The sequence below is a fragment of the Bufo gargarizans genome, chromosome 9 (genome assembly GCF_014858855.1).
Source record: "Bufo gargarizans isolate SCDJY-AF-19 chromosome 9, ASM1485885v1, whole genome shotgun sequence".
NCBI classification, from domain to species: Eukaryota; Metazoa; Chordata; class Amphibia; order Anura; family Bufonidae; genus Bufo; species Bufo gargarizans.
This window is the reverse complement of record NC_058088.1, coordinates 180997491-181016648: the sequence shown is the minus strand read 5'-3', so window position 1 is coordinate 181016648 and position 19158 is coordinate 180997491. Positions and strand designations below refer to the sequence as shown.

The 19158-nt window shown below is 45.0% G+C and overlaps 1 protein-coding gene across 3 annotated transcripts in view; it reads left to right on the top strand.

Annotated features, from left to right (window-relative positions):
• Window positions 1-19158, top strand: part of GPSM1 (G protein signaling modulator 1) — a 182483-nt gene that overhangs the window by 116180 nt on the left and 47145 nt on the right. For 2 of the 3 annotated variants that reach the window (XM_044306177.1, XM_044306178.1), the window contains 2 exons: window positions 11395-11465; window positions 13978-14142. In XM_044306177.1, coding sequence (XP_044162112.1) covers window positions 11395-11465; window positions 13978-14142 — 236 coding nt within the window. Of the gene's footprint in view, window positions 1-6513; window positions 6698-11394; window positions 11466-13977; window positions 14143-19158 lie in introns of those variants that run through there. The other variant, XM_044306179.1, reaches the window with a different exon arrangement.

Genomic DNA, 19158 nt, shown 5'->3' with positions numbered 1-19158 from the left:
TAGTACAATAGCGCTAGAGGGGTTAAAAAATAAATAAAAATAATTTAACTCCCCTTAATCCACTTGCTCGCGCAGCCCGGCTTCTCTTCTGTGCTGTGTACAGGAAAAGGACCTGTGGTGACGTCACTCGGGTCATCACATGGTCCATCACATGATCTTTTACCATGGTGATGGACCATGTGATGACCGGAGTGACATCACCACAGGTCCTTTTCCTGTACACAGCACAGAAGAGAAGCCGGGCTGCGCGAGCAAGTGGATTAAGGTGAGTTAAATTATTTTTATTTATTTTTTTAACCCCTCCAGCGCTATTGTACTATGCATTCTGTATTCAGAATGCTATTATTTTCCCTGATAACCACGTTATCAGGGAAAATAATACAATCTACAGAACACCGATCCCAAGGGTTTGGGTACCAAACATGCCGATTTTTCTCACGCGCGTGCAAAACGCATTACAATGTTTTGCACTCGCGCAGAAAAATCGCGCATGTTCCCGCAACGCACCCGCACCTTTTCCCGCAATGCCCGTGTTGAAAGAGGCCAAAGGGGTTTCTTCTGCTAAGCAAGATTGTGCATAGTAAAAAAAAAAAAAAATCTGAGTAATGTATGCAATAAAAAAGACTGATTCTTCAGCAATTATCTGGATCCAAACGGCATCAGGATAAAATCCAGCACAAAAGCGCGCGCCGGCTGCAGAGCGTCTCAGAATGGGTTATAGCGAGTCGGAGAGATCTCACAATAGTCTGCGGAGGAATTACATCTGCTGCAAAACATTCCTCCTTCTCCATTCACGCCGCCTTCTGTAAGCTGAGCGGCCTCATTATACTCTCTGTTGACACATGTTATTCTTTCATTGTGTCTTTAAGCGCAGTGCGTGCTTTTTAGGCTTTTTAAGAGAGATGTATTGTGGAAATATATATATTTTCCTCAGCTGCCAGGCTTTGTGTCTTCTGACTGCCGGAAAAAAAAAGTTTTGAGTGTTCATATGCAAATATAGTTGGAGATGGAGTCGCACATTTGTCACTTCAGTTGCCCATATTTTAGGTTTTACTCAAAATTTAATGCAAAGCCCTTTGTACATTTGAGGGTGCGCATAGAACGACTGCCCGGTGCACAAGAGGACAGGTCATCAGTATTTAAATATCGGAAAACCTTTTCAACCATATATTCCCCTTGTTACCGGTATGTCATTTATTAATCCAGAACTTGGAGGGGTGGATGTCTCTAAATGGAGCACCTTCCTGTGCTGGTTCATGCCATCGCACCTCCACATTGCAAAAACTTGGCCATCTGCCTAGTGGAGATGTACATCCCAAATTCCAAAAAAGTTTAGGTGCTAGGTAAGATGTAAATAAGAACATAATGCAATGATTCTCAAATCTCAAAGACCCATATTTTATTCCTAATATATCATACAACACATATCGGATGTAGAAAGTGAGACATTTTACCACTTTATGAAAAAATTAACTCATCTAGAACTTGATGGCAGCAACGCATCTCAAAGCAGGGACGGGTACAGCATAAGGCTGGAAAAGTAAGTGGTACTAATAAGGAGCAATCTGCTGCCAGAGCATGTTAGAGAGGCAGAGTTTTTACCAATCTGCGAAAAACTGCATCTAAAAATTTTGGAACAATTTAAGAAAAATGTTCCTCAGCAAAATTGTGAAGGCTTTTAATGTCCCACCATCTACAATGCATAGCATTGTCCAAAGATTCAGAGAATCAGGAGAAATCCATGTCCACTGTCTGTGAACACAATTCGCATTACAATCCACAAGTGCGAGTTAAAGCTGTATCCTGCAAAGAAGAAGCCATATGTAAACATAATTCAGAAACGCCACCGTCTTCTTTAGGCCAAAGCTTATTTAAAATGGACTGAGGCAAAATGAAAAACTCTTCTGTAGTCAGATGACTCCAAATGTGAAATTATTTTTGGAAACCACAGACGCCATGTACTGCAGACTCGAGAGGAGAGGGACCATCCAGCTTGTTATCAGAGCACAGTAGAAAAGCCTGCATTCTATGATGGTATGAGGTTGCATGAGTGTCTATGGCGTGGGCAGCTTACGCATCTGCAAAGTCACTATCAATGCTGAATAGTATATAGAAGTTTTAGAATAATTTACGCATCCACCAACCTCTTTCACGGAAGGCCTTGCACATTTCAGCAAGACAATACTAAACCATCTCCCGCCTCCATCACAACAGCTCGGCCTCACGGAAGAAGAGTCCGGGTGGTGAACTGGCCGCCTGCAGTCTGGACCTTTCAACAGTAGAAAACATTTGGCGCTTCATGAAAAGAAAAATCCGGCAAAGACGACCCAGGAGTGCTGAGCAGCTAGAATCCGACATCGGACAACAATGGGACAACGTTCCTCTCCCAAAACTCAAGTTATTGGTCTCCTCACTTCCTAGACATTTACAGACTGTTGCTACATAATGATAGACAGGGCTATGTCCCAACTTTTTTGAGATGCGTTGCTGCCATCAAGTTCTAAATGAGTTAATTTTTTTTTTTCATGAAATAGTAAAATGTCTCACTTTCAGCATCAGATGTGTTGATGGTCTCTCTTGAATAAAATATGGGTCTATGACGATTGCTTATCATTGCATTTGGTTCTTCTTTACATTTTACAAAGTGCCCCAACTTTTTGGGAAATGGGTTTGTACATTGTATGTAGGATAAATCACTTTTTTATTTTTTTACAGGATTCCTGTTAATAGCTGGAACAGAAAGTGGTTACAAAGGGTGTTCCTCGCTGTGGAGGACCTAGGATTGTGCTGTCCAGAACATAGATTTAAAAGAGAACTGTGCAATGCATAATTCTCCTTCAGGGGCGCTGCTTGAATGCTTGCTACTTAGCGGTGGAGGACCTAGGATGCGCTTTACAGAACACTGATATGAAAGGGTACTGTGCAATACTTAGAGGACTTTTCACCACTCCTGCCATGTCTGTTTTAATAGCTTCATGCATTCTCCACGTACTAGCAATTCTGGAGCAGCTATTCTTATGTCTGCATGTTGTCCCATTCCTCTATTATTTCTACTAGAAGTTATGAATGAATTGCTAGCAGCCTGCAGTAAGGGTACAGAGGGGAGGTAACCACATGGGGGGGTGTCCCTGCACAGTCTTAAAATGGCAGCACTGATTGGATAGAGTGAGTCTGTGCAGGTACTCCCCCCCCCCCCCCAACTGGTTACCACCCTTCTGTACCCTTACTGAAGGCTAATAGCAATTCATTCATAACTTCTAGTAGAAAAATAGAGGAATGGCACAACATACAGACAGAAGAATAGATGCTAAAGAATTGTTATTACATGGGAAATGCATGCAGCTATTTAAACAGACCTGTCAGGAACGGTGAAAGGTCCTTTTTAATTTCTCCTTAGGAGGCGCTGCTTGGTTCCTCGTTTTGGAGGACCTAGGATATGCTTTGTAGAACAGTGATTTAAAAGGGTATTGTGCAGTACTAAATTTCTCCTTCGGGGGCGCTTCTTGGATGCTTGGTTCCTCGTTTTGGAGGACCTAGAATGTGCTTTACAGAACAGTGATTTAAAAGGGCACTGTGCAATACTTAATTTCTCCTTCGGAGGCGCTGCTTGGTTCCCCTACAGATTAAGCTGATCACTGAGGATCCCAGCAACTAGACAACCTGTGATCATTTTATTGTTAGCGAATCAATCCTTCTAACAACCCTTTTAATGACAACACTGGAGTCGTATCAGCTGAGATCACCAAAGGAATTTTTTTAAATTATCACCTACTGTGCCCCTGTATTATTTTGCTTGAGAGCATCTGATCCCTCAGAGCTTTTGTTCTCCATCTGCGTGAAGCCTCTTTTCTCATCTTGGTGTGTTCTTATCATAGAGGCTTGGGGAGACGAGGCAGTTCTCTTGATCCTGAAGGAAGAGCATTGCTGGTGAACAGGCTTTGAACTTGCAGGATTTAATGACCACAGGAGACCTGACAGTAATTACTGTCAGCAGATAGAAGACATGCCCTAATAGCCGAGGGAATGTTGACCATTATACCGAGGATACAAAGGAACCTTTTCCTGCAGACTGAATTTAGCTATTGTTATATGGGATACTAAATTGTAAAGCGTTCTGGCTGTACCAGTCCTTTGTAGGGCTGCAATGTTTTAGTTGGGAAAGCTTTACCGAGGGCGGTGACCCAATTCTGTAATTATATCTTCATGGGTGCTCCAGGTTTGCAAAGAAAAAGATTTCCACAGGTCATGTTGGATTAACGCAAAGTTCCATTTTGGGGCAATTTCCCAATACAATTTCATTTGATTGGAATTGTTTCCTGTTGGAAATGTTTAAGGTTGACCTACAGGGAGAGCTTTATCATGATTAGAACAAAGGAAATGTGAAATGGTTGCCCATAGCAACCAATGAAAAATGAGAGCGGGAATCTGATCGCTATAGGCATCTCCAATCTTTTTCTTGCAATAATTTAGATAAACTTCTCCCACTATGTGTACAGATTGCACTGCAGACACAGGTGGACTTGATCTGCCTCCGTATACCGTCATACCATTAAAGAACTCCTCTAGGAATTTTTGGGAAATTATTTTTGGGAAATATAATGCTAACTCAGCAGCAGTATTCTAACGGTGGAATTTGTTTCATCCCAGCTCGGTTGTATCCATACAATTGAACCCTTTTAGTATGGGCAGCTGTGTAATGTGGTCACCGGTCTGACTAGCAGCTCTGCTGTGTAGGCAGGATGTTAGTCTTCCCTGTGTTGCATGACTTCCTGGATGCCAGTCTCCTCTGTGTGGCTGACTTCCTGGATGCCAGTCTCTCCTGTGTGGCTGACTTCCTGGATGCCAGTCTCTCCTGTGTGGGTGACTTCCTGGATGCCAGTCTCCTCTGTGTGGCTGACTTCCTGGATGCCAGTCTCCTCTGTGTGGCTGACTTCCTGGATGCCAGTCTCTCCTGTGTGGCTGACTTCCTGGATGCCAGTCTCTCCTGTGTGGGTGACTTCCTGGATGCCAGTCTCTCCTGTGTGGGTGACTTCCTGGAGGTCAGGTCTCCCCTGTGTGGCTGACTTCCTGGAGGTCGGGTCTCCCCTGTGTGGCTGACTTCCTGGAGGTCGGGTCTCCCCTGTGTGGCTGACTTCCTGGAGGTCGGGTCTCCCCTGTGTGGCTTACTTCCTGGAGGTCGGGTCTCCCCTGTGTGGCTTACTTCCTGGAGGTCGGGTCTCCCCTGTGTGGCTGACTTCCTGGAGGTCGGGTCTCCCCTGTGTGGCTGACTTCCTGGAGGTCGGGTCTCCCCTGTGTGGCTGACTTCCTGGAGGTCGGGTCTCCCCTGTGTGGCTGACTTCCTAGATGCCGGTCTCCCCTGTGTGGCTGACTTCCTAGATGCCGGTCTCCCGTGCTTGGGTGACTTTCTGGACTACAGGACTACATAATCTTCTATCAAATCCCTCCTGGCAGCTTTCAATACAGTGATCTAGGAGGTGATTCCCTACACTGAATTATAAAACTCCCCTGACTAATACTAAAAGTCTATACTACAGATGTAGCCAGCATTATTTTGACACCAGCATGGAGAGTTTGTATTTTTCCCCCGTATTTGTGTGGGTTTCCTGCCACACTTCAAAAATATACAGATAGGCAATCTGGCTTCTTACGAAAATTACCCGAGTGTGTGTTGGGGTTGAGCAACTATATGGCAGCCACTGACTTCCCACGGAGTCGCCCCAGCCACACAACTATCCGTGCGCTCGATACGAAATGGTGTCATTGTATCTGTGAGTGCTGTGTGCAGAATCTCCAGTGTATTTCTATGAGATGCAGCCTCACACTGCTCTCCCCTGCCTCCTGCATGTAAGAACTGACAGGGAGAAACCTATCACAAGCAGGTTGCAGAGGTGACAGGCTGAAGCTGCATCACATAGGATGCACTGGGACTCTGCAGGGTGATTTAGGGCACAGCACCGATCTATCATTTGCTGTACTTAGACAGGACATTCTTCTTTAATAGCCAGATTTTTCCACCTCTCCTGCAGTATTATAATAATGTAAGCAGCATTAATTAGGATGATGGCACCAATTACGAAGGTAATTAAAAGTCTTTTGGAATTACAGGCCTCCTGTGCCAACCTCTGTGCATTCATTGTGCCCATCCTCTTGACCCACATGCAGCTCCTCTTGTTTTTTTTTTGCTGTGCAGAGGCAGCGAACCGAAATGGGAGCCGTTCAGTGAATGTTAAATGCATCTAAAATAATTTCCATGTAAACCGCATAGCGAAAGCTTGGTACACCTTTATTTTTAACCTCAGCCAAGGGATCCAGCAAGCACCCGTTCTTCGGAAACACGCCCCAAAAGTAGACCGTCCCCTGGAACCCTGGCCAGTTTCTTCCACGAAAAAAAAACTTTTCTGAGATCGCAGTAAAACGTAGAAGACAGAGAGAGCATTTAGAAATACCCACGAGGATTTCCGTTAGTCTACTCTCAGCTTGGCAATCACTGCAATAAATACTTTAAGGGAGGGGACGCATTGCAAAGTATCTGAGGGAGAATTTAGATTCAGAAGCTACTGAGATCTGGAAGGAGAGCGGGCACTGGATGACGGGACGCAGCAGCTTTTCCGCCCAGCAGCGCTCCACCACCATTGGCACCTACTTAAATTCGTCCGCTCGAACTGCACTCCTAACATGGACTTGGATGGTTAAAACCGTGAGTGCTTTAATGAAATCAGTCGGGGTGACTCTTTCATACTGAGTCATGTGATGCTGCTTTGGTTGCAAAGGGGGAGCGTGACGGTGCTCGATACGAGGCTAAATTGCATTAATTTCCTCAAATTTAATGCCGGAAATGTGTACTTTGTGAACATACACGTCCTGAACAAGCAGCGTGCGTGGGTAGGATGTAGTATGGCAACTATGGAGTCAGGAAGCCCCCAAATATCTATTATCGGGGACTTTTTTTTTTTAAAAGATGGCAAACTGGGCAGTTGCCCTGATGATGGGGACTCCAGATGCAAGCCAAAAATGACTCTGCGTGACGTATTGAATTGAATTGCAGTATTATGCGGGAACTATATGGGAGTATTACTACACACTACATATTATTTTGGCAGTATTATTTGAGCACACTGTGGCGATATTGTATGGGCTGAAATTATGAGAAAAATATGGTAAACCCGACCTGGTTTGAAGGTTGCAGGTACCACATCTGGCGCCCACACCTATCTCAAGAATGGGTCTATTGGTGGATGGAGAAAGCCACACACGCACAGCCAGCCATTTACGGTGGCCACAGGACTTGGGACCCAGAGGTGGGGCTCACACCTATCTGAAATTTTCTGGCATAACCCCTTAAAGAGGTACATGACAATCTAGAGCAGGCATGCTCAACCTGCGGCCCTCCAGCTGTTGTAAAACTACAACTCCCACAATGCCCTGCTGTAGGGCTGTAGACTGTTCGGACATGCTGGGATTTGTAGTTTTACAACAGCTGGAGGGCCGCAGGTTGAGCATGCCTGATCTAGAAGATGCTAGAACCAGCCCTGTACTCCTCATTCACTGCTCCAATTGTTCTGCTAGATTATCTTCAGAGGGCGTGGACTTTCTGCTGCAGCTCTCTCTCTCTGTAACGGCCATGTCCTCTAACAGAACATACGGCTGGTGGCAGTTAAAGATTTAAACTGAGCGCGTTCGAGCAGCTCAGTGAGACAGACATAAAATAAGGAAAAGAACAAACAGCAGGTGGCGCTATACAGATACATTTTATTGTATAACTCAGCGGCTAATTACATTGTTTTATGACGCTACCTCTTTATTTGATTTATCCTGTAATAGACCTGTGGATAGCATTTTTTTTTTACCCTAGTCCTCCGCCATCTTAAATTCAGTGTAAACATTTTAGATTGAGGGGTGATGACTTTTGACTCGCCCCGTGTACTGGGGTCCCGGATGCAGTGTTGATATCTATAGCGAGATGTATTACCTAGGCCCTGCCGACAGATCTGGAGTGCTCATCGATAGCCATTGTGTTATCATTATAGAAGGTGCCCCATCTCTTATTCATTTCACTGCAGCAGCGGAGAAAGGCGCCGTAAATCACCTTCTAAGAGCGCGGAAGCCCTAAACGTAATGTTCGATGAGAGCATTTCCTGGCCCGTCCGGCTTTCATCGACGGATGTCGTGCTGTCTAATAGGGTCAGGCAGCCGTCTAAATGATCTCATCCTATGGAAGATGAGGATGGGGGTCTGACAGCATCTCGTAACCTTACTGGGGGCTTCTTTTTTTTTTTTATCTAAAAAGAATATAAACCCAATGCTGAGGAAGGCAGGGTGAAGACTGACGGGGTTGGGTAAATTATTTTGAGACGTCTCCCTTGCTGAAAATCAGGGAGTCGGGGAGTTGTCACCCTGACTTTAGTTCTCTTGGTGGCAGATCTGCCCGGTTATGCAGTAATCCATCTCCGCTAGACGGTTACATAAGCACATTTTCCGTTTGGGATGGAAAAGCTGGGTGACAACCCCCGAAGCGATCATTGATGGCCATACTAGTTGTCACCCAGATTTCCCAGGAATGTATTGAACTAAAAACAGATGATTTAAAATTCAGGCATCTCAAACTGCGGCCCTCCAGCTGTTGTAAAACTACAACTCCCACAATGCCCTGCTGTAGGCTGTCCGGGCATGCTGGGAGTTGTAGTTTTGCAACAGCTGGAGGGCCGCCGTTTGAGATGCCCGATTTAAATGTAGCAGAAGGGGGCAACGTGAGGGCTTTCATTTACCTGTGGTATTAAAGAGGAATTGCAGAATGACAGATGCTTTGTATATCCTATGGTATTTGAGATTTTATTTAATTTTTTTAGATATACGGTATATACAGTACAGACCAAAAGTTTGGACACACCTTCTCATTCAAAGAGTTTTCTTTATTTTCATGACTATGAAAATTGTAGATTCACACTGAAGGCATCAAAACTATGAATTAACACATGTGGAATTATATACATAACAAAAAAGTGTGAAACAACTGAAAATATGTCATATTCTAGGTTCTTCAAAGTAGCCAGCTTTTGCTTTGATTACTGCTTTGCACACTCTTGGCATTCTCTTGATGAGCTTCAAGAGGTAGTCACCTGAAATGGTTTTCACTTCACAGGTGTGCCCTGTCAGGTTTAATAAGTGGGATTTCTTGCCTTATAAATGGGGTTGGGACCATCAGTTGCGTTGTGGAGAAGTCAGGTGGATACACAGCTGATAGTCCTACTGAATAGACTGTTAGAATTTGTATTATGGCAAGAAAAAAGCAGCTAAGTAAAGAAAAACAAGTGGCCATCATTACTTTAAGAAATGAAGGTCAGTCAGTCCGAAAAATTGGGAAAACTTTGAAAGTGTCCCCAAGTGCAGTCACAAAAACCATTAAGCGCTACAAAGAAAATGGCTCACATGCGGACCGCCCCAGGAAAGGAAGACCAAGAGTCACCTCTGCTGCGGAGGATAAGTTCATCCGAGTCACCAGCCTCAGAAATCGCAGGTTAACAGCAGCTCAGATTAGAGACCAGGTCAATGCCACACAGAGTTCTAGCAGCAGACACATCTCTAGAACAACTGTTAAGAGGAGACTGTGTGAATCAGGCCTTCATGGTAGAATATCTGCTAGGAAACCACTGCTAAGGACAGGCAACAAGCAGAAGAGACTTGTTTGGGCTAAAGAACATAAGGAATGGACATTAGACCAGTGGAAATCTGTGCTTTGGTCTGACGAGTCCAAATTTGAGATCTTTGGTTCCAACCACCGTGTCTTTTTGCGACGCAGAAAAGGTGAACGGATGGACTCTACATGCCTGGTTCCCACCGTGAAGCATGGAGGAGGAGGTGTGATGGTGGGGGGGTGCTTTGCTGGTGACACTGTTGGGGATTTATTCAAAATTGAAGGCATACTGAACCAGCATGGCTACCACAGCATCTTGCAGCGGCATGCTATTCCATCCGGTTTGCGTTTAGTTGGACCATCATTTATTTTTCAACAGGACAATGACCCCAAACACACCTCCAGGCTGTGTAAGGGCTATTTGACCATGAAGGAGAGTGATGGGGTGCTGCGCCAGATGACCTGGCCTCCACAGTCACCGGACCTGAACCCAATCGAGATGGTTTGGGGTAAGCTGGACCGCAGAGTGAAGGCAAAAGGGCCAACAAGTGCTAAGCATCTCTGGGAACTCCTTCAAGACTGTTGGAAGACCATTTCAGGTGACTACCTCTTGAAGCTCATCAAGAGAATGCCAAGAGTGTGCAAAGCAGTAATCAAAGCAAAAGCTGGCTACTTTGAAGAACCTAGAATATGACATATTTTCAGTTGTTTCACACTTTTTTGTTATGTATATAATTCCAGATGTGTTAATTCATAGTTTTGATGCCTTCAGTGTGAATCTACAATTTTCATAGTCATGAAAATAAAGAAAACTCTTTGAATGAGAAGGTGTGTCCAAACTTTTGGTCTGTACTGTATACATATACAAAAATACAAATTTAAAGGGTTTGTCCACTTTTAGCTAAAACCTCTGGATTGTATCTCTGAGCTTATCCTGAGACTACCCTACAAGTAGTTTACACTGGAGACCTATATGCTTGTTATTAACCGGGGGCGAAGCTGTCGGAGACTTACTGACACCATCTCAAGGACTTGTAAAGGAGCTTCCAATTTGGGCCCCCAGAAACAAATGAAATGCACACACAGTATTTTTTTTAGTGCTGTGTAATGATATTATTTGCATTATATTGGCTTTTCACTTGAGTATTATTTGCATGCTGCAGTGGTGGTATTGTTCGGGCTTTATATGAATGTATTATCTTGGCACTACATGGCGGTATTATGTAGACTGAAATTCAGCGGGGATGTAAACTAAATGATAGTAAATCTTGTTCCCACAAACCCATGTACCGGTCGTCTCTGCTTCTCCTCTATACCGTGCTGTCGACAGATAGGATAGTATGTCCAACGTGACAGGTCGTATACTGTGCGGTCGTCTAGTGCCGTCTGTTATTTTTTTAAAAATTTATGTTTACTTGAAATAGTGAAAGTTTTCTAGATGTGACGCAGTCCTGGTCTATAATTATGTGTTCCTATTATAATTTTGTTATATGTAACTATTATCATTTATAGCTATTTGTGATCTATGACCATTATTATTATTTGTTATAAAACCGATTATTATTTATACTTTTTTGTAGAACTATTTGTAATGTTGTTATTAATATTATTGATAACTATTATTTGCTATTAAGAACTATTTCTAACTTTATTTATAGTTGTGTTGAGAACGTACATGCGCTGTAACACATTACTATGACCAAAATAAGGTGTCTGTACAGAGCAAAGTTCTAATGTGTCTGTTTTTTGGCTTTTTTTTGTAGGTGCCAAACCTAAAAGGCTGCATCGGTCTAGTATGGACAGCTTAGACCTAATAAAGTTCCCATCTGAAAAGGTGAGGCAAAAGTGCTTTTAAAGGGTCACTGAGTTTTCAAAAAAACTTTTGCTGTGTCATAGAGACTTATCAAAAGTTTTGATCGTTGGTTGTCCGGGTTGTCCATCGATCACTAGCATGAGGAGAGACAAGCGCTTGCATATTGCATGCCTTCTCCTCGATACGGAGGACATAATCCAGATGGGGCCATAGACGGGCGGATTGGCCATAGAACTTACAGGGAAATTTCCCGGTGGGCCAGTGCTCAGGGGGCCACCTGGGCCCTCCTCATGGCCGGCCAGTAGAAGTCTTTGGGGATGTATTTTGTGCTTCTGGCAGCATTTTATGATGGACTGTGGTATTTGGCTCTGTTGGGGTGGTACAATGTGCCACAATATGGAATTGCTGGCCCTGACTTCCATCAATTTGGGCCTAACCACAAAACGGGGCCACTTTTAGTATTTTTTCCAGGGCAACTTTAAGTTCCCAGTCCGCCCCTGGCCATAGACTTCTATGCCTGCAGTGAGGAGAGAGACTGTGATATGTGAGCACTTCTCTTTCTTCTCGTTCTAGGGATCGATGGCGGTCTCAGCACTAGGACACCACCGATCGCTAGCATGAGTAGAGAGAAGCGCTCACATATCGGGCTCTCTCCTCAATGCAGTCAATGTCTATTGAGCCCGTCGCCTGCAGGAAGGAGGGAGCACGATATGTGAGCACTTCTCTTTCTTCTCGTTCTAGGGATCGATGGCGGTCTCAGCACTCGGACCCCACCGATCGCTAGCATGAGTAGAGAGAAGCGCTCACATATCGGGCTCTCTCCTCAATGCAGTCAATGTCTATTGAGCCCGTCGCCTGCAGGAAGGCGAGAGCTTGATATGTGAGCACTTCTCTCTCTTCTCGTTCTAGGGATCGATGGCGGTCTCAGCACTCGGACCCCCACTGATCAGAACTGTTTACAGAAATACCGCTAGACACATATGCTAACACTATACATAAACATGGTCAAAAAACACACATGGTGACAGTGACCCCATTATTATACCGCGGCTCAACGGCAATAAACTGGTCCTTAGTACGGCAGTTTAGATTTCCATCAGCACCACAGACAATATTAGTTATTTAATTAGCAATTCCATATAACATGATGTTTATTTCATCGGTTCCTCTAAGCCAGGCATCCTCAAACTGCGGCCCTCCAGCTGTTGTAAAACTACAACTCCCACAATGCCCTGCTGTAGGCTGATACCTGTAGGCTGTTCGGGCATGCTGGGAGTTGTAGTTTTGCAAAAGCTGGAGGGCCGCAGTTTGAGGATGCCTGCTCTAAGCCTTGCCTTCAACCCAGGTCTGCTGCAGGGAAAGCTCAAAAACCTGCAGTGTCAGCAGACTACAAAGTAATTAACAAAATGATGTCAAAAAGATTAGATTTGGACATAAACTGAAGTCTTCAGCTTTCTGTAGATCAAAATGAATAAACTTGCATACTTGTATTTCTAGGAGCAGTAGAGGTCCGTGCATCCCCCGTTATTTCTCCTGTAGACAGATTGCATTATTAAAATATTATGGCAGGGATTTACGAAGCTCATTGTGCCATAGTTCTACCTCAATTTGAGCCAAAATACATGTTTCACATCGCATTTATTATGTGGTTTAGGCAATTTTCAGCTTGAGGGGGCATGGTGTAAGATGCCTCAACGTGCACCACAATCGTGCAAGAAAGCCAATAGTAGGTGTAAAGTGCAACAAAAATCTTAACTTCTAGCAAGATGCATCAGATTTATCATATAACATGTAATAATAGATTTGGAGCATCTTTACATTGCTTGTCTAAACAGGATTAGCAAATCTGACCCTAGATTTTATTTATTTAAAGGGCATCTGTCAGCAGTTTTGTACCTATGACACAGGCTGACCTGTTACATGTGCAATAGGCAGCTGAAGGCATCTGTGTTGGTCCCATATTCATATGTGCCCGCATTGCTGAGAAAAATGAGGTTTTACTGTATGCAAATGAGCCTCTAGGAGCAATGGGGGCGTTACCATTACTCCTAGAGGCTCTGCTCTCTCTGTAACTGGTAGCTTCCGGTCTTCTACTATAAACTGCTGATCTAACAATACTGTGAAATACTGAGCAGAGTAAAGAAGAAAATGATTGTGCAGAAGGGTAGTGAGTGGCTTTAATGGCTGAATTTGGCCAATCAATAGGATTAAACTGCTTTCGGATCCCATGATTTAGCTCTCATGTAATCTAAGGGATTTAAAGGGATTTTCCACTTTTTAGATATTGATGCCTTTGATTGCTGGCCTTCTGCTTCCCGCTCCATCCACGGTGATGTTTCCAGCATCGGCGGCTGCCACAAACAGCTGATCGGTGGGGGTGTCAGACCCCACTGATGTGATATTGATGATGACCGCTCTGTGGGATAGGTCATCAATATCTGAAAGGTGGAAAACTCCTTTAATATTTGACACTTTAGTGTCAATTGTGAATGGTGTGAATAGATTTTTCAGCATTTTTCTCCTTTCTTCAAAGACCCAAAACGGCGACAATCACCACACTCCAGGCGTAAAAAAGGACTTCTCTGCGAAACCCGCGAGGAGTAAAAAATACAAAGAAAACCAGTATTCTGCAGACTCGAGAACGCAGGAGGCCGCCTCGGTGGATGCAATGGATGTTAGAGTCCAAATGCCTCATCTGGTAAGGAACCGTAAAATACCTGTAACCAATAGCCATCCCAGGTGGAGTTTATAAAGTTCTCCAGGAAGACCTGCCGGTCTGGCTGATTATATATTAGGATACAAAGGCTTTGGGGGGGGGGGGATTTATCCCTTTTGGCTTAAACATTTCTGGCATATACAGTAGATGGAATCTGGGACCCCCTCCCATCACAAAAATGGGACCCCGGCATGAATGGAGACAGCGCTCAGCTATTATTGGAAGTCCCATAGTAGTGAATGCAGAAAGCTATGCATGTGCTGCTTGCTCTCCATTCTGGTCAGGGGTGGTCTCGGCACCTATCGGACACTTATGGCCATAAATGTCCAGATGGGAATACCCCTTTAATACTTACTGTATTAGTTTTATTGCCACCAAGGCATGTATGATTGATTCCGTTGTATACCCTGTTCTTTCTATCCTGCATAGCTCGGCCCAAGCGTGGGCCACTATCCGCCATGCAGTGGTACACGTCTTTCAAAGAACGCCATGATCAAAAAGCAGAGTTAAGGCTCCATATTGCTTCCTTCTCCTGCAATGAGGAGTGAGATTGTGGTGAGGCGAGCGCTTCTCTCTCCTCATTCTAGCGATCGGTGGGGGTCTCGGCACTCAGACCCCCACCGATCAAAACTTTTGATGTGTCTCTATGGTATATCAAAAGTTGACTACTCGATGACCCTTTAATAGGGCTTTATTTGGATCTGCTCTGTCTAAGCCCCCCCCCCCCCCCAATCGCCCCTTAGTTTCTGACGGATAACGCTTGGATCAATGTCCACGTCCTCACGACGAGGTGTCGGTGCAGAATTGCCGCCGTCCGCACACAGGGCCAGGAACAAACACTCCAGATCCATTTCTGGCCGCAGCGCAGCAGCAAGCATTGCGCGAGGCGTCCGGGCACGGCCCGGGAGATTAGGAAGTCACAGCGTTAATTGCAGGTTGAAGATTTAACGCTTGTCCTATCAGCGAATCGTAGAATTACACGAGAGCAGCGCAGCTTACATTAATGGAGACATGAAAGGTGACGGGCGGTGATTAACCTGCCACTGAAGCGGAATGATTGTCTGTTTACGTGCCTTAGTGTAAACCAGGGGCGTACCATTAACCCTTAGAACGTCCCCAACATAGCCTTTACTAGCGCAAATAACTCCATATCTCTGATCCGTGAATGTCACATCGTTCTAGTTTCATCGTTCGTTGCAGAACTAGAATCCCTTTCACCTTCTCCATCCTTGGTCCTCGCGCCCTTGGCTTTGCCTGTGGACGGGACGCCAAATCAGTCACGTCCTGACCATCCCCGGTCACTCTACAGCTTTGGACATTTGGTAGCCTGGAACGGGTCTGCGAGGGCATAAAGCGTAATGCAATGGAAGTGCTGCAGGGCTGAGGGAGGAAACTGGGGCAGATACAAGATGACATTAGACGTTGGTATTCTGCAAACCCCTTTGCGTATTTATTTTACGAACTCATATACAGTGGCGGAAATAATTATTTGACCCCTCACTGATTTTGTAAGTTTGTCCAATGACAAAGAAATGAAAAGTCTCAGAACAGTATCATTTCAATGGTAGGTTTATTGTAACAGTGGCAGATAGCACATCAAAAGGAAAATCGAAAAAATAACTTTAAATAAAAGATAGCAACTGATTTGCATTTCATTGAGTGAAATAAGTATTTGAACCCCTACCAACCATTAAGAGTTCTGGCTCCCACAGAGTGGTTAGACACTTCTACTCAATTAGTCACCCTCATTAAGGACACCTGTCTTAACTAGTCACCTGTATAAAAGACACCTGTCCACAGAATCAATCAATCAAGCAGACTCCAAACTCTCCAACATGGGAAAGACCAAAGAGCTGTCCAAGGATGTCAGAGACAAAATTGTAGACCTGCACAAGGCTGGAATGGGCTACAAAACCATTAGCAAGAAGCTGGGAGAGAAGGTGACAACTGTTGGTGCGATTGTTCGAAAATGGAAGGAGCACAAAATGACCATCAATCGACCTCGCTCTGGGGCTCCACGCAAGATCTCACCTCGTGGGGTGTCAATGGTTCTGAGAAAGGTGAAAAAGCATCCTAGAACTACACGGGAGGAGTTAGTTAATGACCTCAAATTAGCAGGGACCACAGTCACCAAGAAAACCATTGGAAACACATTACACCGCAATGGATTAAAATCCTGCAGGGCTCGCAAGGTCCCCCTGCTCAGGAAGGCACATGTGCAGGCCCGTCTGAAGTTTGCCAATGAACACCTGAATGATTCAGAGAGTGACTGGGAGAAGGTGCTGTGGTCTGATGAGACCAAAATAGAGCTCTTTGGCATTAACTCAACTCGCTGTGTTTGGAGGAAGAAAAATGCTGCCTATGACCCCCAAAACACCGTCTCCACCGTCAAGCATGGGGGTGGAAACATTTTGCTTTGGGGGTGTTTTTCTGCTAAGGGCACAGGACAACTTATTCGCATAAACGGGAAAATGGACGGAGCCATGTATCGTGAAATCCTGAGCGACAACCTCCTTCCCTCTGCCAGGAAACTGAAAATGGGTCGTGGATGGGTGTTCCAGCACGACAATGACCCAAAACATACAGCAAAGGCAACAAAGGAGTGGCTCAAGAAGAAGCACATTAAGGTCATGGAGTGGCCTAGTCAGTCTCCGGACCTTAATCCAATCGAAAACCTATGGAGGGAGCTCAAGCTCAGGGTTGCACAGAGACAGCCTCGAAACCTTAGGGATTTAGAGATGATCTGCAAAGAGGAGTGGACCAACATTCCTCCTAAAATGTGCGCAAACTTGGTCATCAATTACAAGAAACGTTTGACCTCTGTGCTTGCAAACAAGGGTTTTTCCACCAAGTATTAAGTCTTTTTTTGTTAGAGGGTTCAAATACTTATTTCACTCAATGAAATGCAAATCAGTTGCTATCTTTTATTTAAAGTTATTTTTTCGATTTTCCTTTTGATGTGCTATCTGCCACTGTTACAATAAACCTACCATTGAAATGATACTGTTCTGAGACTTTTCATTTCTTTGTCATTGGACAAACTTACAAAATCAGTGAGGGGTCAAATAATTATTTCCTCCACTGTAGAACAGACATAATCATTGCGTTAAAGGGCATCTGTCAGCAGTTTTGTAGCTGGAGGCATCTGTGTTGGTCCCATGTTCATCTTTCTCAGCAATGTGAGCACATAAGAAGTTTTAATATATGCAAATGAGCCTCTAGGAGCAACGGGGGCGTTACCTTTACACCTAGAAGCTCTGCTCTCTCTGCCAGTGCCACGCCCTCTGCACTTTTATTGACATGATGACATTTTCACTGCCAATAATTAATAGAGGGGGTTGATTTCTCTGTCCATTTCTTTAGCCTGAGTGCAGAGTGGCTACAAAGAGCGTCTCTCACTCTGGAGGACCTGGCATGTCCATACATTACATGGACCGCTAATTAATTTCAGTGATGGCTGTGCAATACACCCCTTCTCCTGTGGAGGTGCTGCAGGGGAATTGAGCACTTGCATCACAGATTGCAGATGATCGCTGGAGGTCCGAGCAGTGTGACTACCTGCAATCAGATGATCGCCTTCTAACGAAAATTGATTGTCCAGAAGAGGACGGCCCCTTTTGAGAGCGTCTAAAAACGACCCCTCTATGATGTGATATCAGCATCACACTTGGCCGGGCCTATGGTTGTCAGAGTTTCTCACATCCTGATGTGAATGTTGTTTCTCTCGGCTCGGCGGATGTGTTTAACGTTTCCTGCGGTGACATTTTTACAGGGCGACCGTATTTCTTCTTTATGTTTGTGTATCACATATACATCCTGGTAAATCAGACGTCTACATCCCCTGTGTAGACCGGAAGAGGTCCCATGTGAGATCGCAGCTTCAGCCATCGTCCTGCTCAATGGACGGGAGTCATTTTGGAAGATTTGAGGTTTTTACGCTGCCTATGAAAAGTGAACGATATCTAACATGATTCGCCCCCGTACCTGTCTCATATTAGTGTCGTGTTGATACAGATCACGAGGACCCCCGCTTCCCTGTACAGCTGGGAACACCTCGGCACGAACCCCCTGCATGGTGCTGTCTGGGCAGCCGCTGTCCTTCAGTTATCCTCTCGGGGACTGAATCAGACCTGAATTATAAATGTAAGCGCGCACAGTGCTCATTTCAATAGACTTCAGTGACATTGAGGGCTTCTCTGAAACACAGCTCCAAATCCCCTGCACAGTGATAGAGTTAAAGAGGTATTCTCATCTCAAACATTTCTGGCTGTGGGACCAGCACCTGTCTCTAGAAAGGAGACCCCCTCCTGTCTGGATGCATGCCACAGTCCCATACAAGATGAGATGTTGTGTGGTAGGTACAGAAACAGCATGACACATATCAGGGGCCACCCGGGTCCCTGGGATGGGAACACCCCTTTAAAGGGTTGTCGTATCAGAGAGAACGCCCCTACCGGGTGATCGCCCTGAATCTCAAATAAGACATTTCTGCCACTGCTGCGGAAATATAGTAGCACATGGCAATCATCCAGATGAATAGCCGTCCATGTAATACAAGGATGGCTACAACAGGACAGGCTGCCTCATAAAGGGGCTCTCGGGCACGGGACCCCCATCTATAATGTCCAAATGCCCTCATAGTGCTTATGGACAAGGGTGTGTCTTCATGAGACAACCCTCTTTACAGGGGTTGTGCACTCATTTCCAGACCTCTCAGAATGGCGGGACCTGCGTTGGTGATCATAGATACCTGATTCCCGGTCCTGGCTCACTCGCTCACCCAGGTCCCTCCATATAAACTTCCTGTTTGACACCACTGCAGCCAATCGACGGCCGTCAATCTTCTTGGGTCATGTGACTGAAGGGGAGCAGATCACTGCTGCAACCAGTCTTTGGCTGCAGCAGCGTCAAACTGGAAGGACCTGCAACAAGCAGCGGGGGCCGGGGAGAGAATGAGCTGGGATTAGGTAAGTATGATCACCAATGTGGGTCCCTCGA